This window comes from Aquarana catesbeiana, linkage group LG09, assembly GCF_042186555.1.
Source record: "Aquarana catesbeiana isolate 2022-GZ linkage group LG09, ASM4218655v1, whole genome shotgun sequence".
Lineage (NCBI taxonomy): Eukaryota > Metazoa > Chordata > Amphibia > Anura > Ranidae > Aquarana > Aquarana catesbeiana.
This window is the reverse complement of record NC_133332.1, coordinates 250,921-266,536: the sequence shown is the minus strand read 5'-3', so window position 1 is coordinate 266,536 and position 15,616 is coordinate 250,921. Positions and strand designations below refer to the sequence as shown.

At 49.6% G+C, this 15,616-nt stretch overlaps 1 protein-coding gene across 1 annotated transcript in view; it reads left to right on the top strand.

Annotated features, from left to right (window-relative positions):
* The first annotated feature begins 1,582 nt into the window (after positions 1-1,582).
* Positions 1,583-15,616, top strand: part of LOC141107357 (RNA-binding protein Nova-2-like) — a 109,221-nt gene continuing 95,187 nt past the window's right edge. The window contains exon 1 of the mRNA XM_073598042.1: positions 1,583-2,154. Within this exon, the coding sequence (XP_073454143.1) occupies positions 2,001-2,154 (154 nt within the window). The 5' untranslated portion in view covers positions 1,583-2,000. The remainder of the gene's footprint in view (positions 2,155-15,616) is intronic.

Sequence of the window (15,616 nt, the reverse complement as noted above, 5' to 3'; positions counted from 1 at the left end):
GAATACTGGTAATAATACTACTATCCCGATATACGGGGGGACCCTCTAGAGGAATACTGGTAATAATACTACTATCCCGATATACGGGGGGACCCTCTAGAGGAATACTGTTAAAAATACTACTATCCCGATATACAGGGGGGCCCCTTTAGAGGAATACTGGTAATAATACTACTATCCCGATATACAGGGGGACCCCTCTAGAGGAATATTGGTAATAATACTACTATCCCGATATATACGGGGGGACCCTCTGGAGGAATACTGGTAATAATACTACTATCCCGATATCCAGGGGGACCCATCTAGAGGAATACTGGTAATAATACTACTATCCCGATATACGGGGGGAACCTCTAGAGGAATACTGGTAATAATACTACTATCTCTATATCCAGGGGGACCCCTGTAGAGTAATACTGGTAATAATACTACTATCCCTATATCCAGGGGGGCCCCTTTAGAGGAATACTGGTAATAATACTACTATCTCTATATACAGGGGGACCCCTCTAGAGTAATACTGGTAATAATACTACTATCCCGATATACAGGGGGGCCCCTTTAGAGGAATACTGGTAATAACACTACTATCCCGATATACAGGGGGGGCCCTTTAGAGGAATACTGGTAATAATACTACTATCCCGATATACAGGGGGGCCCCTTTAGAGGAATACTGGTAATAATACTACTATCCCGATATACATGGGGGCCCTTTTAGAGGAATACTGGTAATAACACTACTATCCCGATATACAGGGGGGCCCCTTTAGAGGAATACTGGTAATAATACTACTATCCCGATATACAGGGGGGGCCCTTTAGAGGAATACTGGTAATAATACTACTATCCTGATATATACGGGGGGACCCTCTGGAGGAATACTGGTAATAATACTACTATCCCGATATCCAGGGGGACCCTCTAGAGTAATACTGGTAATAATACTACTATCCCGATATCCAGGGGGACCCCTCTAGAGGAATACTGGTAATAATACTACTATCCCGATATACGGGGGGACCCCTCTAGAGGAATATTGGTAATAATACTACTATCCCGATATACGGGGGGACCCTCTAGAGTAATACTGGTAATAATACTACTATCCCGATATACGGGGGGGACCCTCTGGAGTAATACTGGTAATAATACTACTATTCCGATATACAGGGGGGCCCCTCTAGAGGAATACTGGTAATAATACTACTATCCCTATATCCAGGGGGACCCCTCTAGAGTAATACTGGTAATAATACTACTATCCCGATATACAGGGGGGCCCCTTTAGAGGAATACTGGTAATAATACTACTATCCCGATATACAGGGGGGCCCCTTTAGAGGAATACTGGTAATAATACTACTATCCCGATATACAGGGGGGCCCCTTTAGAGGAATATGACTATCCCAGGGATATATACTCCCATACAATACACACAGATATGCAGAATGGAGGTGGCTCTTAGCCCTCCCCCTCATCCATGCTCGGGCCCCTCTGGGGTGACAGGTGCACTTGCTCCTCTCTCCTCCCTATCACATTGGAGGGGTGTGTATAGAGGGGCGGCCAGGGATTCGGTGCTCCTGACGTCACCCTTCGTCTCCTTTGTACAGAGATGCTAATCATCATCTGGCTTCATCCAATCCTCAGACATTTCATCTCCTTAGATTTATTCTAAGGGGGGATCAGAGAGAGCCCCCCAATCCCTTCCCCAATAATCTGCACATACAGCCTGTCCCCACCCCCGCCTCATCCTCTCTCCTCTCCCCTCATATCCCATTTCCTTCCTCCTTTTGTATTTCACCATTCCTGACTTTTTGTTCAGAGCGGTGGGGGAGGGATATATTGATGAGAAGGCAGCAATAAGGAGATCTGTGAGGACAGCCAGTCTATAAGATCTGCTGGTATTAATGGGATTGTGAGCCCCCCACCCCCACCTCCTCCTTCTCTTCTCTGCTTTCTCTCATTCTGACAGTCATTGCATTGAGGGACATCATGGCTGGAGGCTCTGTCCAGCAAAATGCCTCCTATCCACCTTCGCAGCATCAGCAGCAGTCTCCACCGATGGAGACCGAGGGATCCGACTCCCGCAAGAGACCCCTGGAGACCCCCACAGAGGCTTCCAGCACCAAGAGGTCCAACACAGCCGGTAAGTGGGAGATGTGGGGGGTGGGGGGTGTATGATGGGGAGCATTGGGTGGAAGCAGGAGATGGCCCTGGACCTGATGGGTTGTCAGGAAAGATCTGGTTAGTTCTCATTTCAGGAGAGGATTTCTATGGTCATTCGGTGGAGGGTTGTCAGGAAAGGATTTCTATGGTCATTCGGTGGAGGGTTGTCAGGAAAGGATTTCTATGGTCATTCGTGGAGGGTTGTCAGGAAAGGATTTCTATGGTCATTCGGTGGAGGGTTGTCAGGAAAGGATTTCTATGGTCATTCGGTGGAGGGTTGTCAGGAAAGGATTTCCATAGTCATTCGGTGGAGGGTTGTCAGGAAAACATTTCTATGGTCATTCGATGGTGGGTTCAGAAAAGGATTTCTATGGTCATTCGGTTACGGTGGTGGGTGCAGGAAAGGATTTCTATAGTCATTTAGTGGGGGTTCAGGAAAAATGTAATTGATAACGCGGTGAGGAGGTGTGATAGGTGACATGGATGGCTGAAGACTTGGGATGGATGAGAAACTATCATCCCTACTGATGAGAACAATGCAGCTGATCCCTGTCAGAGATTTCCATTGTCTAGATAGGACCACAGAGGGCCCTGGATATCCTGACAATCCCATGCCGGGCTTTTAGGGAAAGGGGCCCTCATATGATAATAGCTTCCAATGCCCTTTGCAGGCCCGCAGATATAACTGACCATAGTAGCTGGCAAATATCTCCCATATCAGTGGTGTGGACTGTGGAGCCCATACCACATGAATTGAGAGGTCTGTTCTTGACGAGGGGAATGGAGAGGTCTGTTCTAGACGTGGGGAACAGAGGGGTCCGTTCTAGATGAGGGGAACGGAGAGGTCCGCTCTAGACGAAGGGAATGGAGAGGTCCGCTATAGATGAGGGAAACCGAGAGGTCCGTTCTAGACAAGGGCAATGGAGAGGTCAGTTGTAGATGAGGGGAACTGAGAGGTCTGTTCTAGACTAGGGGAATTGAGAGGTCCATTCTAGATGAGGGGAACAGAGAGGTCTGTTCTAGATAAGGGGAACCAAGAGGTCCATTATAGTCGAGAGGAACCAAGATCCAATCTAGACAAGGGGAACTAGAGGTCCTTTCTAGACAAGGGGAACCAAGAGGTCCGTTATAAATGAGGGGAACTGAGAGGTCCGTTCTAAATGAGGGGAACTGGGAGGTCCATTCTAGATGAGGGGAACGGAGAGGTCCGCTCTAGATGAGGGGAACAGAGAGGTCCGTTCCAAACGAGGGGAACAGAGAGGTCCGCTCTAGTCGAGGGGAACAGAGAGGTCCATTCTAGACAAGGGGAACGGAGAGGTCCACTCTAGATGATGGTAACAGAGAGGTCCGCTCTAGACGAGGAGAACTGGGTGGTCCATCCTAGACGAGGGGAACTGAGAGGTCCATTCTAGACAAGGGGAATGGAGAAGTCCGCTCTAGATGAGGGGAACGGAGAGGTCTGTTCTAGATAAGGGGAACCGAGAGGTCCATTATAGTTGAGGGGAACTGAGATCCATTCTAGACAAGGGGAACTGAGAGGTCCGTTCTAGACAAGGGGAACCGAGAGGTCTGTTATAAATGATGGGAACTGAGAGGTCCGTTCTAAATGAGGGGAAATGGGAGGTCCATTCTAAATGAGGGGAACGGAGAGGTCCGCTCTAGAAGAGGGGAACAGAGAGGTCCGCTCTAGACGAGGGTAACTGAGAGGTCTATTCTAGATGAGGGGAACTGAGAGGTCCGTTCTAGATGAGGGGAATGGAGAGGTCCACTCTAGATGAGAGGAACAGAGAGGTCCGTTCTAAACGAGGGGAACAGAGAGGTCCGCTCTAGTCGAGGGGAACAGAGAAGTCCATTCTAGACAAGGGAAAGAGAGAGGTCCACTCTAGATGATGGTAAGAGAGAGGTCCACTCTAGACGAGGAGAACTGAGAGGTCCATTCTAGATGAGGGGAACTGAGAGGTCCGTTCTAGACAAGGGGAATGGAGAGGTCCGCTCTAGATGAGGGGAACAGAGAGGTCCGCTCTAGACGAGGAGAACTGAGAGGTCCGTTCTAGACAAGGGGAATGGAGAGGTCCGCTCTAGATGAGGGGAACAGAGAGGTCCGCTCTAGACGAGGAGAACTGAGAGGTCCATTCTAGACGAGGGGGACTGAGAGGTCCGTTCTAGACAAGGGGAATGGAGAGGTCCACTCTAGATGAGGGGAACAGAGAGGTCCGCTCTAGACGAGGAGAACTGAGAGGTCCATTCTAGACAAGGGGAATGGAGAGGTCTGCTCTAGATGAGGGGAACAGAGAGGTCCGCTCTAGACGAGGGGAACAGAGAAGCCTGTTCTAGATGGGAGGAATGGAGAGGTCTGCTCAGCTCTTTTGAGAATGATAATGATAGTGATAATAGGAAATATACGGTTGGGGGAGGCCCCCACCATGGCGTCAGTGCCATGTCCTTGGAGGAGGGATGTAGTGGATGGAGAGGCGGAGTCTATGTCTTGTTTTTCTGAATTAAAAATATTTAAACAAAAGAAACCAAAAAAATTACAGTAAATAGCTGCAAAATACACAATAACAATGGGGGGTCAGATGGACTATAGTACTGGAGGGCCCAGGGCCTTAAAGTTTCCCACAGGCCTATAAAAGTCCTTTGAAGAATTCTGCCATTACAAAGCAGTCTCACTTCATCTGTTGAATTTTTAATATAGTTACATAGTAGGTGAGGTTGAAAAAAGACACAGGTCCATCAAGTCCAACCTATGTGTGTGATTATGTGTCAGTATTACATTGTATATCCCTGTATGTTGTGTGATTATATGTCATATTACATTGTATATCCCTGTATATTGTGTGATTATGTCTCAGTATTGCATTATATATCTCTGTATGTTGTGTGATTATATGTCATATTACATTATATATCTCTGTATGTTGTGTGATTATATGTCATATTACATTATATATCTCTGTATGTTGTGTGATTATATGTCATATTACATTATATATCTCTGTATGTTGTGTGATTATATGTCATATTACATTATATATCTCTGTATGTTGTGTGATTATATGTCATATTACATTATATATCCTGTATGTTGTGGTCATTCAGGTGATTATCTAATAGTTTCTTGAAGCTATCAATGCTCCCCGCTGAGACCACCGCCTGTGGAAGGGAATTCCACATCCTTACCGCTCTTACAGTAAAGAACCCTCTACGTAGTTTAAGGTTAAACCTCTTTTACTATAATTTTAATGAGTGGCCACGAGTCTTGTTAAACTCCCTTCCACAAAAAAGTTTTCTCCCTATTGTGGGGTCACCAGTCCGGTATTTATATATTGTGGGGTCACCAGTCCGGTATTTATATATTGTGGGGTCACCAGTCCGGTATTTATATATTGTGGGGTCACCAGTCCGGTATTTGTATATTGTGGGGTCACCAGTCCGGTATTTATATATTGTGGGGTCACCAGTCCGGTATTTATATATTGTGGGGTCACCAGTCCGGTATTTATATAATGAAATCATATCCCCTCTCAAGCGTCTCTTCTCCAGAGAGAATAAGTTCAGAGCTCACAACCTTTCCTCATAACTAAGATCCTCCAGACCCTTTATTAGCTTTGTTGCCCTTCTTTGTACTCGCTCCATTTCCAGTACATCCTTCCTGAGGACTGGTGCCCAGAACTGGACAGCATACTCCAGGTGCGGCCGGACCAGAGTCTTGTAGAGCGGGAGAATTATCGTTTTATCTCTGGAGTTGATCCCCTTTTTAATGCCAATATTCTGTTTGCTTTGTTAGCAGCAGCTTGGCATTGCATGTCATTGCTGAGCCTATCATCTACTAGGACCCCCAGGTCCTTTTCCATCCTAGATCCCCCCAGAGGTTCTCCCCCCAGTCTATAGATTGCATTCAGATTTTTACCACCCAAATACATTATTTTACATTTTTCTACATTGAACCTCATTTGCCATGTAGTCGCCCCTCCCCCATTCGTTTGTTCAGGTCTTTTTGCAAGATTTCCACATCCTGCGGAGAAGTTATTGCCCTGCTTAGCTTAGTATCGTCTGCAAATACAGAGATTGAACTGTTTATCCCATCCTCCAGATCGTTTATGAACAAATTAAATAGGATTGGTCCCAGCACAGAACCCTGGGGGACCCCACTACCCACCCCTGACCATTCTGAGTACTCCCCATTTATCACCACCCTCTGAACTCGCCCTTGTAGCCAGTTTTCAATCCATGTACTCACCCTATGGTCCATGCCAACGCACCTTATTTTGTACAGTAAACGTTTATGGGGAACTGTGTCAAATGCTTTTGTAAAATCCAGATACACCACGTCTACGGGCCTTCCTTTATCTAGATGACAACTCACCTCCTCATAGAAGGTTAATAGATTGGTTTGGCAAGAACGATTCTTCATAAATCCATGCTGATTACTGCTAATGATATCATTCTTATTACTAAAATCTTGTATATAGTCCCTTATCATCCCCTCCAAGAGTTTACATACTATTGATGTTAGGCTAACTGGTCTGTAATTCCCAGGGGTGTATTTTGGGCCCTTTTTAAATATTGGTGCTACATTGGCTTTTCTCCAATCAGCTGGTACCATTCCAATCAGTAGACTATCTGTAAAAATTAGATACATTACTGAGACTGGAACTGAAACAATGAGAACCCCATTGCTATGACAATAAGGCCCCATTCACACACTGGCATTCAGGGAATGCACCAAAATGCACACCACGCTTGTGGTACCATTAGCTCTGAATAGCAGTCCTGACAAAATGCACACTTCAAAAATGCACGAGGCTCAGAAAAGATTCAGGAGCTACTTTGGCACATTTGGCGTGTGTAGAGCAGGCCATTCAAAGAAACAGACTGCCCTGTGATGTCACACAACAAATGTGCAAAAAAGTGCCAAGGAAAGGCAACACAACGCAGAGGCATAAATGGGGGATAGGAGTGAGACTCCATAGATGAGGAAGAATCTCCAGCCTGAATCTAGTCTGTGACTCCTCCCACCAATATCTACCCATAATCAATAGATCAGTATTGGGTGAGCTGACCAGTTCTGATCATTCCATCTTAAAGAGAACAGAGGTATGAGGGTCCCCCGATCATTCCATCTCATAGAGATCAGGAGGTATGAGGGTCCCGATCATTCCATCTCATAGAGATCAGGAGGTATGAGGGTCCCGATCATTCCATCTCATAGAGATCAGGAGGTATGAGGGTCCCGATCATTCCATCTCATAGAGATCAGGAGGTATGAGGGTCCCGATCATTCCATCTCATAGAGATCAGGAGGTATGAGGGTTCCGATCATTCCATCTCATAGAAAATGGGAGGTATGAGGGTCCCGATCATTCCATCTCATAGAAAACGGGAGGTATGAGGGTCCCGATCATTCCATCTCATAGAAAACGGGAGGTATGAGGGTCCCGATCATTCCATCTCATAGAAAACGGGAGGTATGAGGGTCCCGATCATTCCATCTCATAGAGATCAGGAGGTATGAGGGTCCCGATCATTCCATCTCATAGAGATCAGGAGGTATGAGGGTCCTGATCATTCCATCTAATAGAGAACAGGAGGTATGAGGGACCTGATTATTCCATCTAATAGAGATCAGGAGGTATGAGGGACCCAATCATTCCATCTAATAGGGATCAGGAGGTATGAGGGTCCCGATCATTCCATCTAATAGAGAACAGGGGGGTATGAGGGTCCGAATTATTACATCTAATAGGGATCAGGAAGTATGAGGGTCCCGATCATTCCATCTAATACCGATCAGGAGGTATGAGGGTCCCAATCATTCCATCTCATAGAGAACGGGGGGGTATGAGGGTCCCAATCATTACATCTAATAGGGATCAGGAAGTATGAGGGTCCTGATCACTCCATCTAATAGAGAACAGGAGGTATGAAGGTCCCAATTATTACATCTAATAGGGATCAGGAAGTATGAGGGTCCTGATCACTCCATCTAATAGAGAACAGGAGGTATGAGGGTCCCAATCATTACATCTAATAGGGATTGGGAGTTATGAAAGTCTTGATCATTAGGAACATAGCCAATGGGTAGTGGTAAAGGTGCCTCACCCTGACATCACTCTAAAAGGGAGGTTCTGCTTTGACACCTCCTTCCCCTCCTCTCCCACTTTTGGAGGTTTGTTTTTATTTTGGGGTACCCGCTCCCACTGGGCGATTGGCGGTGAAGTTCTCCCTCCCTTCCCTGCCTGCAATCTTCTGGAACCCATCACAAGTCCCAGAATGTTGCGGCACCATTCACTAAGTGTAGTGTGGCTCATGCATGTGCAGTGGGAGGCCGGCTGTGAAGCTGCAGGGAATCATGGCTGGTTTCCCTTAGTAAGCAGGGACCCGAAGAACCAGCGAAAAATGGGCCCGGGTGAGGACGGTGCTAAATCCTTGGACAGGTGATTATCCTTTTTTTAAAAGGCAGCAGCTCCAGTATTTGTAGAGTAATTGCACAGACATAGATAAGGAGGGGGTCAGGAGGGTCCAACCCCCTCTCAGAGCATCCTGCCCAAATGCCCAGTCAGTGTCCCTGCTGCTTAGCAACAGCACAGGCAGTGCAGCAGTCAGAGCTGTCCCTGGATATACGGGAGCTGACAGCATCCACTGCCACTGCCCACTGTTGTCAGCGCTAGGGTTTGGTTGCTAGGACCACTCATGTCCTAGCAACCGATCACGTACTTGCCCCGTCCCCAGGCCACAGCATTCAGAAACTTCCTCCTCCAAACCTACCCTGTCTCAGTGCCCAGCCTTCCTGGGAACCCTGATGTAAGGACTCTGGGGACCCTTGATTTGAGGAGGGGATGTGGTGGCCCTTATATAAGAAGGGGGGGGGTCTGGGGGACCCTGATGTAAGGGGGGCTATAGGGACCTTAATGTAAAGGGAGACTTTGGGAATCCTAATGTAAGGGGGGACTTTGGGGACCATAATGAAAGTGGGTGTCAGAAACCATGAACCAGACCGAGAGAGAAGTACAGTAAAATCACACTTGTATGTAGCAATAACTCTCGGTGGAGCTGCTGGTTTAAGCGGGTCTGTTACCTTCACTCTCCTTCCCTCTGTTTCACCGGCACCGGGTCTAGGGGTTCCGTTGAGTTTACCTCCGGACGACACACGCACCAACACTGGAGTACGTTTTCAATGCTTTATTAAACAATTAATGAAGGAAGTAGCAGGAAAGAGGCAGAAGGGAAACTGCAGGGAAAGCTCAAATACCTTTCTGTAGGATTCTTCACAAATGTCCTTTAGAGTTGAATATTTCAGTAGAATGCGCTCCCCTTGTGGGACACGATCTTTGCCCGTCTGGATAGGCCTCTCTCACTTGCCTAGCAGCCAGTACGTAGCACCAACTAAAGTCTCTGCCACAGGATGTATTGGTTTGCGATGAATGTCAGTCACAGTGCCTGAACCTTTAAGCCAAACCCGGCAACACTATGCAGTAAGATTACTTCAGGATACATCCTCCAACCGAGTCACCAGGCCCCTCTCCAGACCAGCACTCTGCATGATCCTTCCATGACGGGTCCTCCCCTGGGATCTCCTCGGTTGTCCAGCTTCTTCACTCAGGATAGACAGCTCAGGACCATTCCTCGGCTGCTGTGGTAGACCCCAGACAGGCTTCTGGGCCCACCCACACGCCGCAGCTACGTGGGCCTCCGGAATCACGAGGACCACGAGATTGCTCTCTAACACATACCTGTCAGCCAGGAGGGCCAGCAGGTGGCTGTAAAACGAACCCCAAAATATGGCTTCTGTCCCATAAATACCCTCTCCCAGAATGCAACTCGGAGGACCACCTCCACCGAATTATCTCCGGGACAGAAGAGCATCCATACACTTCAACACGTTGCCTTTCCAACACTGACCAGTGATAACAGCGACACCCACCGGTCAGCACGGAAACTCACACAACGTCAGCCAAGCTGGAACAGAGGCAAATCTAACCCCCCTAACGAACAAGTTACTAAATTTACCTATCAGATGGTAGATCACAAATCTACCAGAGCTACATGTATATTAATAAACATAAAAAGGTAGAGTAAGCGTAGTCAAAGCATAGCCAGAGTCCAGTAACCACATCGGGTAGTCAGCCAAGCCAGAAGTCAGGGATTCAAGTAGAGGAACAGCAAGCAGGATAATGAGCCAGAAGGGATGTCAGCAAAGCCAGTCTTTAAACAGGAACACAGGAGATGGTTTCTTGTGATGTGACCAAGGTGAAGGCAGGAATGAAGTGAGCTGGAGATCTTTAAGTAGGCGGGACTGAGGAGCAGATCCACAACAGCTGGTTACCTGTGGAGAGAGAAGAGAGCTGGCAATTAGCCAACAGCTGAGCGGCCAGCTCAGAGAAGGAAGGGCTGAGCCAGCCCTGACAGTGGGGTCTCTGAGGTAAGGGTGAACTCTGGGGTCCCTGATTTAAGGAGGGGGTCCCTGGGGATCCTGATGTAAGAAGAGCTCTGGGTACTCTGATGTAAGGGGGGACTCTATGGGCCCTAATGAAAGTGGGTACTGTGATGTAAGGGGAGGGACTCCAAGGAACCTGATGTAAAGATGCTTGGGGTTCTTATGTAAGACAGAGGGGGGACTCGATGTAAGAGGGTTACTCTGGGGACCCTGATGTAAGGGAGTTACTCTGGGGACCCTGATTTAAGGGTGGTTCTGGGGACCCTGGTGTAAGGGGGGGCTTTGGGGACCCTAATGAAAGTTGGGGGGCTCTGGGGACCTAATGTAAGAAGGGGGGCTCTGAGGATTCTGATGTTAGGGGGGCCTCTGGGGACCCTGATGTAAGGAGGGCTCTGGGGACCCTGATGTAAAGTGGGGGAAACTCTGGGGACCCTGATATAAGGGGGGGAAACTCTGGGGACCCTGATGTAGGGAGGGGGGAACTCTACAGGACCCTGATGTAAGGGGGGAAACTCTGTGGACCCTTATGTAAGAGGTGGGAACGCTGGGGATTCTGATGTAAGGGGGAACTCTGCGGGACCCTGATTTAAAGGGGGTAACTCTGGGGACCCTGATGTAAGGAGGGGGGAACTCTGTGGGACCCTTATGTAATTAGGGGAACTCTGGGGAACCTGATGTAAGGGGGGGGAAACTCTGGGGACCCTGGAGTAAGAGGGCAAACTCTGCGGGACCATGATGTATTAGGGGCAACTCTGGGAACCCTGATGTAAGGATGGGGGAAACTCTGTGGGACCCTGATGTAATTAGGGGGAACTCTGGGGACCCTGATGTAATTAGGGGGAACTCCGGGAACCCTGATGTAAGGAGGGGGAACTCTGGGGACCCTGATGTAAGGGGGGGAACTCTGGGGACCCTGATGTAAGGGGAACTCTGGGGACCCTGATGTAATTAGGGGGAACTCTGGGGACCCTGATGTAATTAGGGGGAACTCTGTGGACCCTGATGTAAGGGGGGGAACTCTGTGGACCCTGATGTAAAGGGGGGAACTCTGGGGACCCTGATGTAAGGGGGGTAACTCTGTGGACCCTGATGTAAAGGGGGGAACTCTGGGGACCCTGATGTAAGGGGGGAACTCTGGAGACCCTGATGTAAGGAGGGGGAACTCTGGGGACCCTGATGTAAGGGGGGGGACTCTGGGGACTCTGATGTAAGGGGGAAACTCTGGGGACCCTGAAGTAATTAGGGGGAACTCTGGGGACCCTGATGTAATTAGGGGGAACTCTGGGGACCCTGATGTAAGGAGGGGGGAACTCTGGGGACCCTGATGTAATTAGGGGGAATTCTGGGAACCCTGATGTAAGGAGGGGGAACTCTGGGGACCCTGATGTAAGGGGGGGAACTCTGGGGACCCTGATGTAAGGGGAACTCTGGGGACCCTGATGTAATTAGGGGGAACTCTGTGGACCCTGATGTAAGGGGGGGTAACTCTGTGGACCCTGATGTAAAGGGGGGAACTCTGGGGACCCTGATGTAAGGGGGGAACTCTGGAGACCCTGATGTAAAGAGGGGGAACTCTGGGGACCCTGATGTAAGGGGGGGGACTCTGGGGACTCTGATGTAAGGGGGAAACTCTGGGGACCCTGAAGTAATTAGGGGGAACTCTGGGGACCCTGATGTAAGGAGGGGGGAACTCTGGGGACCCTGATGTAATTAGGGGGAACTCTGGGGACCCTGATGTAAGGAGGGGGGAACTCTGGGGACCCTGATGTAATTAGGGGGAACTCTGGGGACCCTGATGTAATTAGGGGGAACTCTGGGGACCCTGATGTAAGGAGGGGGGAACTCTGGGGACCCTGATGTAATTAGGGGGAACTCTGGGGACCCTGATGTAATTGGGGAACTCTGGGGACCCTGATGTAAGGAGGGGGGAACTCTGGGGACCCTGATGTAAGGAGGGGGGAACTCTGGGGACCCTGATGCAAGGGGGGCTCTCTGGGGATCCTGATGTAAGGGGGGCTCTCTGGGGATCCTGATGTAAGTGGAGGGCTCTCTGGGGATCCTGATGTAAGGGGGCACTCTGGGGACCCTGATGTAAGGAGGGGGGACTCTGGGGACCCTGATGTAAGGGGGCTCTCTGGGGATCCTGATGTAAGGGGGGCTCTCTGGGGATCCTGATGTAAGTGGAGGGCTCTCTGGGGATCCTGATGTAAGGGGGCACTCTGGGGATCCTGATGTAAGTGGAGGGCTCTCTGGGGATCCTGATGTAAGGGGGCACTCTGGGGACCCTGATGTAAGGAGGGGGGACTCTGGGGACCCTGATGTAAGGGGGCACTCTGGGGACCCTGATGTAAGGAGGGGGGACTCTGGGGACCCTGATGTAAGGGGGCACTCTGGGGACCCTGATGTAAGTGGGAGGGCTCTCTGGGGACCCTGATGTAAGGAGGGGGGACTCTGGGGACCCTGATGTAAGGGGGCACTCTGGGGACCCTGATGTAAGGAGGGGGGACTCTGGGGACCCTGATGTAAGGGGGCACTCTGGGGATCCTGATGTAAGTGGAGGGCTCTCTGGGGATCCTGATGTAAGGGGGCACTCTGGGGACCCTGATGTAAGGAGGGGGGACTCTGGGGACCCTGGTGTAAGGGGGCACTCTGGGGACCCTGATGTAAGGAGGGGGGACTCTGGGGACCCTGATGTAAGGGGGCACTCTGGGGACCCTGATGTAAGTGGGAGGGCTCTCTGGGGACCCTGATGTAAGGAGGGGGGACTCTGGGGACCCTGATGTAAGGGGGCACTCTGGGGACCCTGATGTAAGGGGGGGGACTCTGGGGACCCTGATGTAAGGAGGGGGGAACTGATTTGGGGGGGATTCTTTTCACAGCCTGGATGAATGCAGCCATAGGCCCCCTTTCTGGGGGGGTCCACCTGTCAGTTTATCAGACGCTCCATGAAGGTCTTTGGGCTCCTGGATGTAAATGGATTTCTATGGACGGCCGCCTTCCGCTGGGTACATCCAGGAGAAAAGGACTGAGCTTTCCAGGACCAGATCAGAGGAAAGTTTCCATCCGAAGCCCATAAATCCAGGGCGGGTCGGCAAACGTTTGCTGAGATACCACAAGAGTGGCGTCTCTCCCATTCCGCTGCACAGAGCGTGCCACGTAGTTGTGCCACCTAAGCGGGGCACCATTCTCAGCTCGGCACTCACAGACTTATTTAGGCCCCTTTATACGACTTGTCCCAGGATTCTGTACTCCATGATTTTCAATGACCACCATTCATATCGGCAAGTAGTCCCTGCAGTACTTTATTCCAAGGTCCATACAAGTCGATGTCCATAGAACCCTAAACCCTCAAATAGCAAACAAATCCGACCTGAATGATACAGACAGGATTTCAGTACCACTTTGTGAGCACGAGCTGAGAATGGTTAATGCCAAAGTCGTACAAAGTAGTACTGCTCCCAAATCGTGGTAAAATCGCGCCCGTGAAATCATGGTAAAATCGCGCCCGTGAAATCGTGGTAAAATCGCGCCCGTGAAATCGTGGTAAAATCGCGCCCGTGAAATCGTGGTAAAATCGCGCCCGTGAAATTGTGGTAAAATCGCGCCCGTGAAATTGTGGTAAAATTGCGCCCGTGAAATTGTGGTAAAATCGCGCCCGTGAAATCGTGGTAAAATCGCGCCTGTGAAATCGTGGTAAAATCGCGCCCGTGAAATCGTGGTAAAATCGCGCCCGTGAAATCGTGGTAAAATCGCGCCCGTGAAATCGTGGTAAAATCGCGCCCGTGAAATCGTGGTAAAATCGCGCCCGTGAAATCGTGGTAAAATCATGCCCGTGAAATCGTGGTAAAATCGCGCCCTTGAAATCGTGGTAAAATCGCACCCGTAAAATCGTGGTAAAATTGCGCCCGTGAAATCGTGGTAAAATTGCGCCCGTGAAATTGTGGTAAAATCGTGCCCGTGAAATTGTGGTAAAATCGCGCCCGTGAAATCGTGGTAAAATCGCGCCCGTGAAATCGTGGTAAAATCGCGCCCGTGAAATCGTGGTAAAATCGCGCCCGTGAAATCGTGGTAAAATCGCGCCCGTGAAATCGTGGTAAAATCGCGCCCGTGAAATCGTGGTAAAATCGCGCCCGTGAAATCGTGGTAAAATCATGCCCGTGAAATCGTGGTAAAATCGCGCCCTTGAAATCGTGGTAAAATCGCACCCGTAAAATCGTGGTAAAATTGCGCCCGTGAAATCGTGGTAAAATTGCGCCCGTGAAATTGTGGTAAAATCGTGCCCGTGAAATCGTGGTAAAATCGTGCTACTTTGAAGTCGCAGTGTGAAAGGGGCCTTAACCCTTTAAAAATTGTTCCATAAATACTTTTATGAAATGATCTGTGGTGGATCGCTCTTCAGAGGCCATAGGACAGGCGGTGGGGAGGTAACCACATGGTGAATGGGTCGAGCTAAACCCTCCCCTCCCCCAGAGAGAAGAATGATCTGCAGCCTTCAGGATTTGTAGCTGAAGATCCTCTTTAAAGCGTTTGTAAAGGTTCAGATTTTTATGTTACACTTCCCGACTCTGTAGTGGTTTTCCATAGAGCACCCCAATCCTCCTCTTCAGGGGTCCCCCGCCGGTACTCCTGGCCCCTCCCTCCTGCCAAGTGCCCCCCCACGAAGCTGCTTGCTCTGGGGCCACTCGTGCAGGCTCGCTCCTGAGCCACCTATGTTAGTCTATGAGTGCGGCTCGGCCCCGCCCCCTCATTACTGGCTGTGATTGACAGCAGAAGGGACCAATGAGGAGGCAGAGACCTGGGAGAGCGGCTGCTCTTGTGCACATCACTGGATCGGGCTCAGGTGAGTATAAAGATGGGGGAGGGGCTGCACACTGCAGGTTTTTTACCTTCGTACATAGAATGTATAGACTGCATGAAGATAAAAAAAACTTCAGCTTTTAGAAGCAGGAAAATCCAGCACTTGGGGTTCAGCGGCACCAAATACAGGCAGATAAGTCGTCCATCT